General features: G+C 39.3%; 1 protein-coding gene across 1 annotated transcript in view; it reads right to left on the reverse strand.

Moving 5' to 3' along the window:
* Positions 1-3,047: 3,047 nt before the first annotated feature.
* Positions 3,048-17,262, reverse strand: part of slc51a (solute carrier family 51 subunit alpha) — a 30,443-nt gene continuing 16,228 nt past the window's right edge. The window contains exons 4-8 of the mRNA XM_055644546.1: positions 16,751-16,909; positions 12,647-12,758; positions 9,172-9,318; positions 5,838-5,943; positions 3,048-4,217 (exon numbers count right to left, since the gene is read on the reverse strand). Coding sequence (XP_055500521.1) covers positions 4,087-4,217; positions 5,838-5,943; positions 9,172-9,318; positions 12,647-12,758; positions 16,751-16,909 — 655 coding nt within the window. The 3' untranslated portion in view covers positions 3,048-4,086. The remainder of the gene's footprint in view (positions 4,218-5,837; positions 5,944-9,171; positions 9,319-12,646; positions 12,759-16,750; positions 16,910-17,262) is intronic.

The raw sequence follows: 17,262 nt of genomic DNA on the forward strand, positions 1-17,262 counted from the left end.
CTAAATCACAAAATGTTCGTCCCAGACGACGTACTGGCCAAGTGTTAAAGACCTGTGGAGGATGTGGGGGTGGGGGGAATCCAACTGGCTGAAGTATTCATTGATATCTTCAGCCTCTTTTTATAATGTCATAAGGAATAGTAGAATAAGGCCATTCGGTCCATCAAGTCTACTCCGCCATTCAATCATGGCTGATCTATCTCTCCCTCCTATTCCTATTCTCCTGCCGTCTCTCCAAAACCTCTGACATCTGTGCTAATCAAGAATCTATCTATCTATGCCTTAAAAATATCCACTGACTTGGCCTCTACAACCTTCTGTGGCAAAGAATTCCAGATTCACCACCCTCTCACTAAAAAAAAATCTCCTCATCTCCTTCCTAAAAGAACACCCTTTAATACTATGACCTCTGGTTCTGGACTCTCCCACTAATGGGAACATCCTCTCCACATCAACTCTATCCAAGCCTTTCACTATTCTGTATGTTTCAATGAGGTCCCCCCTCATTCTTCTAAACTCCAGCGAGTACAGGCCCAGTGCTGACAAACGCTCATCATAGGTTTACCTACTTATTCCTGGGATCATTCTTGTAAACCTCCAGAGCTCCATTCTTGTAATCTTCTCCAGAGTAACACATCCTTCCTCATATACGTTGCCCAAAATTGCTCGCAATATTCCAAATACGGCCTTATCAGCTTCTTATAGAGCCTCAACATTATTACATTCATTACACAACATTTTCTTTGTATACAAGCCCTCTTGAAATAAATGTTAGCATTGAGTTTGTTTTGAAAATGTGGTTCCAACCTGCTTCAAAAGGGCCTCTATTATACAGGGCATTGTGACCTGCTCCAAAATTATTACTGTCCCATAGCATTTTATTTTTCCTATCATAATGAAGAGCTTTGAGAGGTTGGCTATGAAGCAAATCATCTCCTGTCTCAGAAATTACCTTCACTTTATCTAATGCTATATCACTGCTTCCCCATTCTACTTTGAACACATACATCAAGCTGTTGTTCATTGACTACAGCTCTATCATCCCCTCCAAACTCAACACCAACACAATGCTGCGTGTTCAGCCCTCTTCCCTACTCCATTTAGACCCATGACTGCGTGGCTAACCACAACTCCAATGACATCTATAAACTTGTCGATCGCACCACTATTGTTGGTTGAATCATGGGTGGTGATGAGGCAGCATACAGGCAAGAGATAGAACATGAGGTTCAGTGGTGCCACAACAAAACCCTCTTGCTTAATGTCAACATAGAACAAATCATTGACATCATGAATTGAGAGATCATGTGACAGTTTTCATTGGTGGATCAGCGGTTGAAAGGTTCAAATTCTTGAGCATTAATATCGCCAATGGACCTATCATGTACTAGCATGGAGATGCAATTGGAAAGGAGATACACCAGCATCTCTACTTTCCTAAAAGTTGAAAGCGATTCAGCATGTCACTGAACGTTTTTACAGATACATAATAGGAAGTATGATGACCGATTGCCTCATGGACTGGTATGGCAATTCGATCACATAGGTAAGCAAGAGGCTGCAGATAGTGTTGGACAGCAAAATCAATCACGTGCACAGCTCTCCCCACCATCCAAAGAATCTACACGAGGCATTGACTCAAGACGATGGTATCCATGGTCAATTATCCCACCATCTGGCCTATGCCTTCTTCCCACTGCTACCATCGGGCAGAATGTACAGAAGCCTTAAGTCTCACACCATTAGGTTCAGGGACAACTACTTTCCAACAACCATTTGGTTCTTCAACTGACCTCCACAGCCCTAATCCTGTGTCAATGGAATACTACGGACCACTTCTTGAACTACCATGGGCTTGTTGTTTAACTGTTTTGCATTAGTTTTGTTTTCCACAATTCTTATTTTCACTCTTTCGTGGATTGTTTGTGTAACTTAAGTATAATTTATGTTTTTGTGTGATGTCCAAATCTTTGTGCCTGTGTTGCTGCTGCAAACAAGATTTTTATTGTTCTTGTACAGCATCTTACTTAAAGCCAATAGACTTGACTTGGTTGACAAATTAATTCAAAAGTTAAAGGATGTGCCATGTGTGAAATTTACTCAAACAATTGATGCAGGAAAATATATAAATTAGAGAGACTAGATCAAAGATCTTAGTTCATACATCTATATTCAATCTACAATGTAAAACTCATAGAGATTCTAACTGGTTGGTGGTTGCATTCATTCAATGTTCAATATATTGCTCTTTATTCATTAGACTACAATAATTAAAATAAATTGGTTATATTTTATTTGTAGGTACAAAATTAATGTCACAAGACAAAATGCATGTGGGTATGAAATGCAATTTTTTATAGATGTATTGAAATTACATTTTTGATCAATTGATACTATTTTCAAGAGGTTTGCTTCTGTTTTTCAGTACAGCTGGACTATATTACTAACTTTAATTCAATACACTGCAGGGTTTACTGTATTTGATATTTCTTTGGTGTAAAATATGTTTCAATACCATATTTGTTTGACTACACATTATTAGTTATAGTGTAGAACTATGAAAATAATTCATAGCAGAAAAAGTGTGTATTTAATATACACTGAATTTCAACAATTTGTTTTGCAAAACTGACGCCGACTATGGAAATAAGAAAACTTTGAACTGGGTTCAGTAAATTAGATCATTTGCACATCAGTACTTGCTTAATTAGCATTACAGAAACAATTATTTCCTCGTGTAAATTCATTTTCATGGTATCCAGCATATTTAATGGGAAAAAATGTGAATAGCTGACGAGTCTGTTTGGAGATATGAGGAATTCACAAATTAATAGAATATCCAATAAAATGTTTGTTTTCTTTTAATATTAATCTCAGAATGCTTCCCAGAGTATTTATTAATCAAATGTGTTAATTTCATGAAAAATTCAAAATAGCATATAGCAGGAATAACATTCTTAGATCCAATCGAAATTATATAATCAATCATTGAACTTCATCAGGTTATTGAATGCACATACAACAACATACAATGAGGCGCTGATTATCTTCGTGGTTAGATTTATTCTCCATTATTTAGTTTGAAAACACATGATTTGAGTGCTGTTCCAGTAAGAAATTAAAATTTGGTAATATTTTCTTTTAAGATAACCACATGTTTAAGACTTACATTTAAGAAATTTGCCAGATTGTCAGATTCTAAATTAATTAACAATGGAGCATATTACAAACATTATATCAACTTTATACTGTATTGAATGGTTGTATATTAATAATAATTTTATGAGTAATTTTCACCTTAAGCATGATACTTAGTCAGAATGAACAATAATTTCATAATCCCTCTTTCAGTAATAAATCTGCGGGATGCTCGAGACTCATAGTTTCCTTAACTTCTGATGTTGATCTCTCTCTTAAGTGAAACAAAATGTGGGGAATTATTTAGGTGTGCATTGAGTTTTGAACAAGTTGACTACCCAAGTAGTGGTTTACTTGAGACATGACATAAACAGGAAATGTTGGCGAGGGAAAAAACAGGCTGGTTGCAGTCTTTGTTATTTTCATCCATTTCAGTGAAAGGACAAAATTTAGACAGTAGGCCTATAATTTCCTGTCCACAGCTTGCAGTGGCCATTATACCTTGTTTGACAATACTATGTGAGCAGACCTGAACAGGAAACAACAAGCATGTCCCACATCTCATTGTGGGGCATTGCAAAACATTTGTTGCAATCCCTGACATTATTGAAGATAGATGTTTTCATGCTGACAAAACTGTCAAGTCGAGTGTTAAAACTGTTCATAACCTAATCAAAGATCGTTATGCTATTGAGAAGCCATGATATTGGTGTTACTGGCAGATCCGATAGAGAATCCAGAAACTGTCAATATCTTAATACAAATCCAATAAAAGACGTTTAATTATTTTCTGTAGACACAAAATGCCGGAGTAACTCAGCGGGTCAGGCAGCCTCTCTGGAGAGAAGGAATGGGTGACGTTTCGGATCAAGACTCTTCTCCAGTCATTTTACTTATTGTCTTATGCTCATGGGATTCTACTTTATGCGATTCTACAATTCACATGGGTTAAGGCATTTGTGATTTTTTTGAGTCTTGCATTTCATCTATTTCCAGTGGGTTGTATTTTCTTCTGTAGTAAATGCGTGATAGTATAGTTATAATAAACATCTCCATTATGAGAAGCTGCTGGTTCATATCTGAAAAAGACAGACGTATATTTTGTTAGTTGGGATATTTTAACAAATATATCTCTGGAATACAGTGGAGGATACTGACAAGATATAAATATTAAAGGATAATTTTATAAATGCCTACCCAAATGTCTAACAAAAAAGCATATCCAAATAAGTGGATATGGGTAAAGGGGTGTTTTCATTGACAGATGAGTGGAGTAAGTGACAAAGGCTAGAGGGACAAAAGGGTGTCAAATAACAAAAGGAGGGGATTTACTCGTTTTCAGGGTCACGCTGTGGCGCAGCAGTAGAGTTGCTGCCTGACAGCGCCAGAGACCTGGGTTTGAACATTCATACAGGTGCCGTTTGCACGGAGTCTGTACGTTCTCCCTGTGACTGCATAAGATTTGTCCAGGTGCTCCGGTTTCAAGAGTCAAGAGTCAAGAGTCAATTTAATTGTCATTTGGACCCCTGGAGGTCCAAACGAAATGCCGTTTCTGCAGCCATACAATACACACAAATAGACCCCAGACACAACATAATTACATTTTACATAAACATCCATCACATAGCTGTGATGGAAGGCCAAAACAACTTATCTCTCCACTGCACTCTCCCCCCCCCCGATGTCAGAGTCAAAGTCAAAGCCCCCGGCTGGCGATGGCGATTGTCCCGCGGCCATTGAAGCCATGCCGGGTGGTGCGAGGTCGCACACCGGGTCTTGGTGTTGGAGCCCCCGGTGTGCGCTCGCAAAGTCCCGCGACCATTCCAGCCGCGCGGGGCAGTGGTGTCAGGCCCCGCTCCAGGAGCTCTTCAACCCCGCAACACGGGCGGGAGAATTCGCCGTTGCAGGAGCCCCGAAAAGCGGTCTCCCTCCAGGGATCCGCGGGCTCCCGGTGCCGCCGTCCGCAGACCCGCAGTAGCAGCCTCCGCATGCAGCAGCAGCAGTGCTCCGGTCTCGGCCAGCTCCGTGACGGCAACGGTGAGTCGGCACCAGAGTCCCCGGCTTCTTCCCTTTGGAGGCCGCTCCTCGTTGCGGCCTCAACGACACCTGAGACCCGACGAGAAATGGCCGGGTCTCCATTGCAGGGAGAGATTCAAAAGTTTCCCCCCCCCCCTCCCACTCCCCGCCCCCCCACACACACACCCCAACATAAAATAACAAAAACTACATAAAAACACAGACAAAAAATAATAAAACGCGGACAGGCTGCAGAGGCCGCTGCTGGCCAGAGCCGCGCCGCCTACCGGATTCCACCCGCATTCCAAAAATCTACAGGTTAGTAGGTCAATTGGCTTTGGTAAAAATCATAAGTTGTCTTGCGTATATAGAATGGTGGCAGTGTAAAGGGTGATCGCTGGTTGGCGCGGACCAAACGGTCTGTTTCCGTGCTGTATCTCTAAAATCTAAAGGGTGAAATGAAAAGCTGGAGGGAGAGTTATGAGTGGGAGGGGAAGGGGAAATTGGGATTATAGGGACCTCGGGGATGAGTATACAAAGGAGGGGGAAGCAGCCAAGTGACAATATTTTCTGGTTTTGCAGAATATTGTTCTGATATTCAAGTTGATATTCAAATGGTGTAACGTTTTTGGAAATTTGTAGTTATTATGGATTAAAATTAAAATATCAGATAAAGAACATACATCCGGCTCTGGCTGTTGGGGAAAATGGAGGTGCACAAGCAATGCCTCCTGACAATGCTGTTATGTTGAGAATGGCAGCTTGGAGTTGAGTAAGAATGAATGAAATCTGTAGGAGAAAAAAATACGGAAAATTAAAATCAGCAAATATAGACTAAATGATAATATTCAACAATATTATGCAACAATGATAATGAACAACAAGATGGAATGATGTCCAAATAGTCAATGGCAATGTATACAAGCTATTACATATTGCATTGTCAACCAAATCCATACTTTTCAAAAACTAGGCAACAAGGTGATTCAATTGATAACCTAAATACCAAGTTGTGGAATATGCTACTAAAAGCAGGAATGGAGATATTTTTCATCTTTGGCCAAACCTTAGTGGTATAACTCGGGACACGTGACAATGAACTAAACTAAACTAAAATACTGACCAAGAAAATATGAATAATTTCTACTCTGGATGACCATTACTCAGATAAACCTTGATCTTCTCCAATGGAAGGACTGCATAAGCAAAACACAAATATGCAAATCACGTGGCAAGTTTTCATCATCTGAGCATCACTTACAAAACTTTGATAATCTGATTTATTTTGACCGCTCCAGAATGCAACATGCAGAAGGATGATTTGAGAAAGATGAAGTACCACAGGATGATATTGAGGGAGAGTTTAAATGCAAACGTTGATCAGACTACAGCACATTTTTAAACTACTAAATCACCAATATTTGTGTATCATGGGTAGAGAAGCTTTGATATTCCATATTGAGGCAAGCAACATCAATTTTAACTTTAACATCAAGCAATGAGATATTACTGCAATTGCAAAATACAACTGCAGAAAAGCTGATCACAATCAAGAAAAACATCAAATTGAATTTAGTTTAGAGATAAGGCGTGGAAACAGGCCCTTTGGCCCACCAAGTCCGCACCAAGACTAGCGATCACTACACACTAGCACTATCCTACACGCTTGGGACAGTTTACATTTTTACCGAAGGCAATTGGCCTCCAAACCTGTACATTTCTGGGAGGAAAGAGAAGCACTCGGGGAAACCCATATGGTCACGGAGAACGTACAAACTACGTACAGACAGCACCCGTAGTCAGGATTGAACCCAGGTCTCTGGTGCTGTAAGGCAGAAAAACCTACCTCATGCCACCGTGCAGCCTATGATATAAATATTGCCATATATGCAGAGAATATGATTTTACTCAAGTAAACAAGTATAGCACAGCATCAACTGACTTACTGGTTAAGGTACAAAAAAAAAATATTGCCCTGTGTCAGTCAATTCCATTATTTAAAAAACCGCAATATCAACAAATACAGCAATATCATAAATCAATACTCTGAAATGATCAGACAGCTAATCCAAGAATAACTTAAATCATCCAGTCAACTGCAGTTAAAGCAATTCTGTCCTTGCCAGTAAGTTCGGCATGGCAAATAAAATTATTAACACTGGCAAAGCTATCTGACTAAACAATTTATTCCTATTTTGTAACCAATTTTGATATGATAATGAGAAACTGTCTCTAGCAATTCATGGTTCAATGCCCAGAAAACAGCAGGCTCACAAAAACTGAAAGGAAGACTTTAGTCATTGGTATGCTGAAACCGAACAAAATCACAAGGGATCCAATAAAATTAATGAGCCGGCAAACTGGGCCTTTGGCTTTATAAAAATGAAAGGTCATTTCATCAAAACATACAATATTCTTGCAGGGTGTGATTGTGAAGATGTTGAGATATTGTTTCCCCTCATTGCGGGTATCCTCAACAAAGATCACAATCTTTAAGGGTCACGTATGTCACACTGAGATGAGAAGAAATTGCTTCATCTCAAAGGTAGTAAATCTGAAATTCTCCATCTAAAACCACTGTCAAAAGTAACCCTCAGTATACTTGAAATAGAGATCAATAGGGTTTCAGATGTTAAGAAAATCATGGGAAATCAGATTAGAACAAGAAAGTAGTATGGTAAATAATCAGAAAAATCATTGAATGGTAGAACAGGAGCAAGAGGCCAAATAGTCTAATCCTGCTTCCATTGCTCATGTTCTTATATATTCTCTCTTATTTCTACTCTTGCCTCTATTTTTGGATTATAATGAATTACAAAAGCAATCCTCCTCCATTTCAGCATTCAGCTCTGCACACATAATAAAGAATTATTTTTCGAATCTTCCCACCTACATGATCTTTTGCTAACCCGAGCGCCTTTTCTTCCCCAGTCATGGTCAGGGAGAAGGCAGGAGAATGGGGTGGAGAGGGAAAAATAGATTAGCCATGGTTGAATGCTGGAGACTCAATAGGCTGAATAGCCTTATTCTGCTCCTTTGTCTTATGATGTTACAAAACCCAGAGATGATGTGTTTCTTGCAATTCCAGTTCCCAATTTAGGTTTGGCAATTACAGGAAAGTGGTAACAAAAGGAACTCCTTGGATTTTTATACCATAACATTTTGTAAACATAAATAAATAAATAATGGAATCGTAAGATTTTGGTCTCCATTATTCGGAACAATCACGTACATGGTCAGGTCAAGAACTTTACTTACATTTAGCGAAACATGTGAAATAATTTCCAATAAAGTTCTTGACCTGACCATGTACTATTTCCACCTTTAAAATTATATAGTAGAATATGGTTACCAGCCCACGCAATTACAAGTGAAATTATTTCTTGGTTTAAACAGCAATTGGTAACCCTTTGTTTTGCCAACCCTATCATGTCAATTCAAGAGATTTATTTGTCATTACAGTTGTAGTGACAGATTTTTAACTACTACAACAGTCAAGTGAAATAAAAGGGAAACATAGAAACATAGGTGCAGGAGAGGCCATTCGGCCCTTCGAGCCTGCACCGCCATTCAATATGATCATGGCTGATCATCCAACTCTGTATCCTGTTCCTGCCTTCCCTCCATACCCCCTGATCCCTTTAGCCACAAGGGCCATATCTAACTCCCTCTTAAATATAGCCAATGAACTGGCCTCAACTACCCTCTGCGGCAGAGAATTCCAGAGATTCACCACTCTCTGTGTGAAAAAAGTTTTCCTCATCTCGGTCCTAAAAGATTTCCCCTTTATCCTTAAACTGTGACCCCTTGTTCTGGTTGAAATATTCAAGTTGGCAAAATAATCTATATACGGATTGAAAAAGTTACTTTTCTTTGAATTTATATTCTGATTTGATCCCACATATTTGATGTTCAATGACATTCATATGTCATTAACTATCCTTTGTTCTTATTTTTTAAGAAACGAGAAGCAAACAATATAGCGACTGAAAAGCGTCAAACATTGTCCATTCATACCTGATACAGGGTGAACTTAGGGATTATCTTCTGGTTTTTAAGTTCAACTTTGACTTTGTTAAAAACAATTCCAATTGGCCACAGCGCGACTATTGTGGAGACTCCAAGGGAAGTGTTAATCCATATCGCAGGTCCACTTGGTGTAAGCTGGAAAATAAGTACATTCTTGCTGTGATGTTTAATCATATTCATGATCATACTTTATTAACCAAGTACGTTTTGCAACATTCGAGGAATTTGATTTGCCATACAGTCATACCAATTTCAAAAGACACAAAATACATTAACATAAACATCCACCACAGTGACTCCTCCACATTCCTCACTGTGATGGAAGGCGAAAAAAAAAGTTCAATCTCGTCCCTTCTTTGTTCTTCCGCGGTCGGGGGGCCTCGAGCCTTCGTTTGACGGGACGATCTTGGCTGCCGTAGCCGGCGGTCAAGCCCTCTGCATTGGTGCGATCAAGCTCCCGCATCGGGGGGGGATCAGACCACGGGTCTGGGCTAGTCGAACCATATTTTAGTAAAAATATTTCCATCTATTGTCAGTTCCATACAGTAAGTTAACTGACTTTTATGTTGCATTTAATCAAAGAAGAAAATGGGTCAAGCAAACAGATGAATGAACCAGATACATCCATTCAGATCCCAACAAGGCATCTGGGAAATTTAAATACAAATTGTTAAAAACATTTGGAATAATTCAGTAATGGTGATCTGAAACCATCAGATTTTTTCTGAAACCCATTTGGTTTGCTTAAATCGTTTAATCAGGTCAATCAGTGATCCTTACCTCTTGCCCTAAATGTAACTTGAGACACACTGTAATCTGCTTTTTTAAATAACCTGTCTAACCACCTAATTCAGGATCAATTTGGGATGGACAATAAACACTGGCCTCATGAGAGCCATCAATATCCCATGAAAGAGAGTTTACTTCCAGCTTCCTATGGGGTTATAACAGGCCATCACTTGCCAGTTGCAGACAAGTAAGTACATGTATCAATTAAAAATTAAGCTACATTTATCAACAATGTTTTCCATCAATATATTCCCCCCTCTTCTGTTTTGACTGTGACCATTCAACTTCTAATTTAATAAACAAATAATAAATAAATATGAAATCAATACATTTCAAATATTAAATATATTATTAAAATAATATACACTAAGAAGCTTACCAAATATACGTGTTACATTGATGGGCAACAAATTAATGGCATTGATGCTCGCAGCCTTCGACATAACATATCACGCAATACTCGTGTAGGAAGGAACTGCAGATGCTGGTTTAAACCGAAGATCGACACAAATAGCTGGAGTAACTCAGCGGGACAGGCAGCATCTGAGAGAAGGAATGGGTGACGTTTCGGGTTGAGACCCTTCTACAGATTCGCATTTCGGGAAGAGACCCATTAGGAAAAGACCTAATGCTCTTGGCTGCTATTCATCACATAATTACGTCCCTGCTGCTCCCATGACCAACTATATGCTGTTTACGCTGTTTAAGGGCCTGATCGCCTAATTAAATGAATACATTTTAATTTTATTTTAAGTTACCATCCGATCATTTTTGGAATATCGGAAGGTAACCCAGAATTAAATATGTTTCAAAGGAACTTACTTAATTATGGGCTAATAATGGGAAAAAAGCTCATACTTAAAGTTTGGAAAAATGCTACAATACCAACAACAAAAATGTGGATTTCAAACATATTCGAAACACTACACTTGGAAGAGATCAGACTCCTCCTAGCAGGCAAAGCAGATCACTTCCAAAAGACGTGGTCTGCATTTATGGAACTATTACAAGCATATGGTGCAATAATAAGTTAAAACATAAAGGCTACCAGGACCTGGTAATGGGGGGCATAAAATAAATTTTTAATAAAAACACGGTTGGTATATCCTTTTTTGCGGAGTTTTGTGTTACAATAGAGCGATTGATTTTCCTTTCTTCTTTTTTTTTCTTCTTTTCTTTCTAGGGTCTTATTTCCTTTCTTTACTTCCTTCTCTAATTCCTTCCCTAAGGGGTTCTCTTCTCCTAACACTTTCCTGCACCTTCATGATTCTTGCTTACTTTCCTTACTTCTTTTATTTCTATCTTTTTTAAAGCTCAAAAAATGAAGTGGTACAGTAAAATGTAATAAGATATATGCGATGTATTAATGTGATTTACTGTACCGCTAATTAAAAATAAAATAAAAAAAACCCCAAAAAAACATTAGTGATTTTAAAAAACTGATCATTTAAAATAAAAACAAAACATTGAAAATCCAGTCTTTTAACTTTTTAAAGAGGTGCTGGCATGAGTACCATCAGAAAAACACTGTCGGTTGGTAAAATGTGCAGGAAGGAACTGCACATGCTGGGTTATACTGAAGATACACACAAAACGCTGGAGTAACTCAATGGGTCAGCAGCATATTTGGAGAAAAGGGAATAGGTGACGTTTCAGGTTGAAACCCTTCTTCAGACCCTGAGAAGTCTGAAGATGAGTTTCAACCTGATCTTGGATGCTGTTTGTGCAGAATTTGTACATTCGCCCTGTGAATGCCTGGGTCTCCTCCTGGTGCTAAAGTTTCTCCCACCTCACGAAGAGATGCTTATAGGTTAATTGGCCTTTGATGATAGTGTAGGGAGTGTGAGAGTGGGATAACATGGATCTAGTGTGAATGGGTAATCGATGGTCGGCGCAGGCCGAAGGGCCTGTTTCCATGCTCTATCTTTAAACTAAACTTCTGTTATTCATCAGATTACATTTTAAGATGGCAGCAGTCATTCACAGTTCTAAACCAAATGTTCAATAAAGATATTTTCTTATTTGGATTACTTCATATAGATGAACTTTTAACATCTTTATTCCCAATTAGTGGAACAGTTCAGAAAATATGTTGTAAAATTTTAAGAAATAATTTGAGGAGCAACTCAGGAAAGTAAATTGGGTTACTTAACCAACAGATCAGATATCAGAGACCCTCGGACTATCTTTAATCGTTCTTTATTGGACTTTGTAGATTGGTAAGTGCATGTGCATCAATCAGAGTAATGTACTAACGCTAGCTCCACCTTACTGTACACTTTATATTAACACTCACTTCCCATATTACATGGTTACACCGGTGGTAGAGATGAACTAACAATGTATTGTACTGCACCACCATGACTGATGATTAAAGCTGACTTTGAACACCAGACTGTGTCTGTACAGTTGTTTACAGACTTTACCTTGCACTAAACGTTATTCCCTTAACCCTGTATCTGTACAATGTGTATGTAAGGCTTGTTTGTAAACGTGTACAATCTCTGTTGACTGGACAGCTCGCAACAAAAAGCTTTTCACTGTATCTTAGTACACGTGGCAATAAACTAAACTAAAATAGAGGGCAATTTCCATCTCTCTGCTTAAAATGTCAATAAATTGGCAATGTCTTTGTAAACTAGGTGTTATCTTAGATAGTGAAATTATTACATACATCATCGAGACTAAAAGTCCCGTTCACCCAAAGAACTAATGTGAAGATCATCAGGACTGGACGTAAGAAAGCCAGCTGAAATGTTCCTATTTTCAACATGAACATCAGGCGCCTAAAAACAAAGAAGTAAATATTAGAGTCATAGAATTACACAGCACGGAAACAGGTCCTTCAGCCCATCTCATCTCTGCTGACCAAGACTAGTCCCATTTCCCTGCCTTAGCCTCATTTCTCTCTAAATCTTTTCGATCCATATTCCTGTCCAGAAGTCTTTTAAATATCATAATTGTACACCTGTTTAGCTTCTCCCACGCCCATCACTCTCTGTGTGAAGAAGCTTCCCCTCAGGTCCCTTTTAAATCTCTCCCTGCTCACCTTGAATCTATGCCCCATAGTTTTAGCCTTCCGTATCTTGCAAAATAGATTGTGACCATCCACCTTATCTACACCCCTCATGATTGTGCACATCTGTATCAGCTCACACTTCAACCACCTACATTTTGGGGGGAAAAGGTCCTGTCTGTCCAGCTTCTCATCATAACGTTATTAGGTCCCAGTCACTTCTTTGTGATTGTCTTCTGCACCCTTTCCAATTTAATTAGTTCTAATTTTTACAACTTTCCGATACCTTTCTTATACCAAGTGTGGTACCATCAACAAGTTGTTGCACTGTGACGTGTTAATTCCTATTCAAACCCCCCATCGATAAAGGAAAAGCCGGACAAACACCTTTGTTCTCACCCTGTCTACTTGTGTCACCACTTTCAGGGAACTATGTCCCTCTCCCGCAAGATCCCTTTATTTTGCTATTCTCCAGGGCCCTACCATTTACTGAACAATGACATTTGCACACCTAAAATGGCAAAAATCTAAACTCTAAACATAAAACATTAATTTGTGTTTTGACATTTCACATTAAAGAGAATTTTAAAAAAATTTAAAGACAATCTGGTAGAATATTTATGCATTAATCTTGCATGCAAGGACTGGAGAATACAATATGAAGTTTGGATATTGTTGCTTTTAAGAAAGATTATAGGAATTGGTGTAGAATTGTCATTTTGAGAGACCAATTAAGCAACACATTTTTTAAATTACGCGAAAGACCACAATGGTCTCCATTCATCCACATTTATCGATACATTCCCAAACTACAAATTATTTTTCAGAATTTTCAGAATAACATTGAAGAAGGTCCAGAGGAAGTAGGGGGGGGGGGGTAATTGACATCTCATTGAAATCTACATAATAATGATAGGCCTACATACAGTGGACATAGAAAGGATGTTTCCAGTAAAGAGAGTGTCTAGAAACAAAAGATACAACCTCAGAATAAAAGGATGTACCTTTAGAATGGAAATGAGGAAGAATTTCTTTAACTAGAGGTTGGTGAATCTGTGGAATTAATAGCCACAGATGACTGTTGAGGCCAAGGTATTGGGTATTTTTAAAGCGACAATTGATAGGTTTTTGATTAGTAAGGCATCAAAGATTATCGGGAGAAGGCAGGAGCATGGTGTTGAGAGGGCAAAAAAGATCAGCCATTATGGAATGACGGAGTAGACTGAATTCTGCTCCTATGACTCATGGTCTTATATTGACCTTTGTTGAATATATCTAAAATAATACAGCATGGAACTTTCTATTTTTAGATGGTTATTTCTGGCTGTATTAGTGTTGGGGAATGGAATTTAAAATATCCCCTAAAAAACAGCACATCGGCACAGTGGTAGAATTGCTGTCATACAGCAACAAAGACCCGGGTTCGATCCTGACCTCAGGTGCTGTCTGTTTGGAGTTTGTATGTTCTCCCTGTGACCGCGTGGCTTGTTTCCGGGTGCTCTGGTTTCCTCCCACATTGCAAATATATGCTGGTTTATAGCTTAATTGGCTTCTATAAATTGTCACTAGTGTGTAGGATGGAACTAGTTTTTGGGTGATCACGGGTCGGCGTGGACTCGGTGGGCCGAAGGGCCTGTTTCCACACTGTATGTCTGAAATAAACTGGAAAGAGCAAAGATTCCAATGGTAAATCTTCAGTATGTCTTAACCGCCTCAAATAAAGGAGAACGTGTTACGTATCAGCGCAACACTTGCATCTCACTCCACCAGCTTCACAAATGCTGATGTTAATATTGGCCAAGTTATAGGTATTACAAAATGGAGGACCTTTGCAGGGCCGGCTTGGCCTCTTTCTGTGAGAATTTATATAGCTGTGAGCCGGTTCCACAGTCTGGACCACAGACTGATATTCAGGATAAGGTGAGGTCCAGATGTCCTTTCCTTTGTTAAAATTCATGAAGACTTTGCAGAGGAGCTCAGATGTGTTGCATATGCATGGTCAGGATTGGCCAGATAAGGGGGAGTTGTAAATACTGTTCATAATGTTGCAGGGTGTTTGTACTGCTGTTTGATGATTGGCTGAAGTGTGAAACCTTGTTTGAATTGTTTTTACAACCTGGGAAAATGTTGCATAATGGGGTACTGGGGTTAGGGAACTCTCAATAACAGTATAATGTAATCGATATTTGTGATTGGTTTGTAGGGGCTGCCACCCCAATCTAGTTTCACGCCACAGGGTCCGATGACCTATAAAGAGCGAACCTCACGAGGATCGGGGTCGATCTTCTGGAGGGGCGCTTTGGACTGCATAACCTTTTGGAGGCGTTTGCTTGCACGAGGCTGAAGGGTTTGAACGAGACAAGGACTACGGTGGTTAGGTATTGTATAGGGAGTTCATTTTTGTTGTAAAGCATAAAGAATAGTGATTCAGTGCTTGACTCAGTGTTTTACTGAACTAGACTAAGGGGGTTTAGCTTTAGGAGCATAATTACACTGACACCACTTGAACTGAAAATTTCAAACTCAACTTGAATAGGTTTATTAGGTGGGTGTAGTATGAGATATAAAATAATAATAATAATAATAATAATAATTTTATTTATAGAGCACTTTAAAAACAAACATAGTTGCAACAAAGTGCTGTACGTTACTAATCATTGACAAAATAAATTAATACACACCAAAAATAACAATCAAAAGAAATAGTAGGAAAAGACATGTAAAATAAAGAAAAATCAAAAACACCAAAAACAGAAGCAAAGTCTCAGGCACGGTCAAAAGCCAGGGAGTACAAATGTGTTTTAACACTGGATTTGAAGATGGACAGTGAGGGGGCCTGTCTGATGTGCAACGGCAGGGTGTTCCAGAGTGCCGGAGCAGCAACAGAGAAGGCTCTATCTCCTCTGAGCCTCCGACTAGACCTCGGTACCTCCAGGAGCAGCTGACCAGCTGACCTGAGGGACCGGGCAGGAGTGTATGGGTGGAGCAGCTCAGAGAGGTAAGGCGGGGCGAGCCCATTCAGAGATTTAAAAACAATGAAATGAAAGCAGGGAAGGGGAAAATTATTTTGATATATGTAATTTGACCCATCTGAACAGCCTTATTCTAATCCAGAAATGTAAAATGAATATTGAATTATGAGAAGTAGAGATTAGAGTTTAGAGTTAAGGGAAGGAAACAGGCTCTTCGGCCCACCAAGTCCACATCGATCACCCAACCACTAGTTCTATGTTATCCCACTGTCGCATCCTGCTCACTAGGGGCAATTTACAGAAGCCAATGAACCTACAAACCTGCACGTATTTGGAATGTGGGAGGAAATCGCAGCACCAGGAGACCTGTGGACGTGGAGAAAACTCACACTGTCCCAGGACGAACGTACAAACTATGCACAGACAGCACCCGGAGTCGGAATCGAACCCGGGTCTCTGGCGCTGTGAAGCAGCAGGTTTACCGCTGCGCCAGTTTGCCGCTCAGTATCTGTGCAAAACTGGAAAGGTCAAGGTTGAAGTCACCTAAACACAGTTCAAGCAGAACCACACAGTCCGACCCACCACGATGGAATCCTGGAGACAAAAATACAACTCCACCATTGCAGGGCGGATTATTGCCTAGATTCTAAAATAAACCAATTAAAACATGCAGTTCAGCCATTAAAACACCAATACACCGCCTCCGTTACCTCAGGATATACTGGGTGTTTCTGTAAAAGGGATAATGGTATGCTATTGTCTGGGACCATCATCTTCAAAGAAAACTTACCTTGAAATCTTTCCAAAAGGTATGCATAGGCAGCAGCAACAACAAGGGCCTGTGCTCATTTTCACAGGAGTGTTTTCAAAGCGTTCCAAAAATGCTTCATCTCCTCCAAATTCTTCTATCATCATCCGCTGGAATTTATGGATGACAATGGCAAAGTACCTATACACGCAATAACAAAATAAACCAAGAAAGTTATTTTCCAAAATACCCCTCATTTAAATGACTTTACAGTCTATGTAGTTGATGCACAGTCATGGAAACTGTATTAAATATATCTTTTAATGCAGTCTTGAACTTCCATGGTACTTGTCAATTTACCTATTTCTCTGGGTGTTTCTCCACTCATTAATTCTGAAGAAAGAGCCCGTCACGTTACTAAGATTTCTAGTCAAAGAAAACTTAGTAAATAATCTTGCAAAACTCTAGGTCGGATATTCTTGTTCGCCTGTGATGCGTTATATTTATAATGAACATTTTGGAAGGTTTGGCCCTTTGAGGTATATGGTGGCATT

The sequence above is a fragment of the Leucoraja erinacea genome, chromosome 13 (assembly GCF_028641065.1).
Source record: "Leucoraja erinacea ecotype New England chromosome 13, Leri_hhj_1, whole genome shotgun sequence".
Lineage (NCBI taxonomy): Eukaryota > Metazoa > Chordata > Chondrichthyes > Rajiformes > Rajidae > Leucoraja > Leucoraja erinaceus.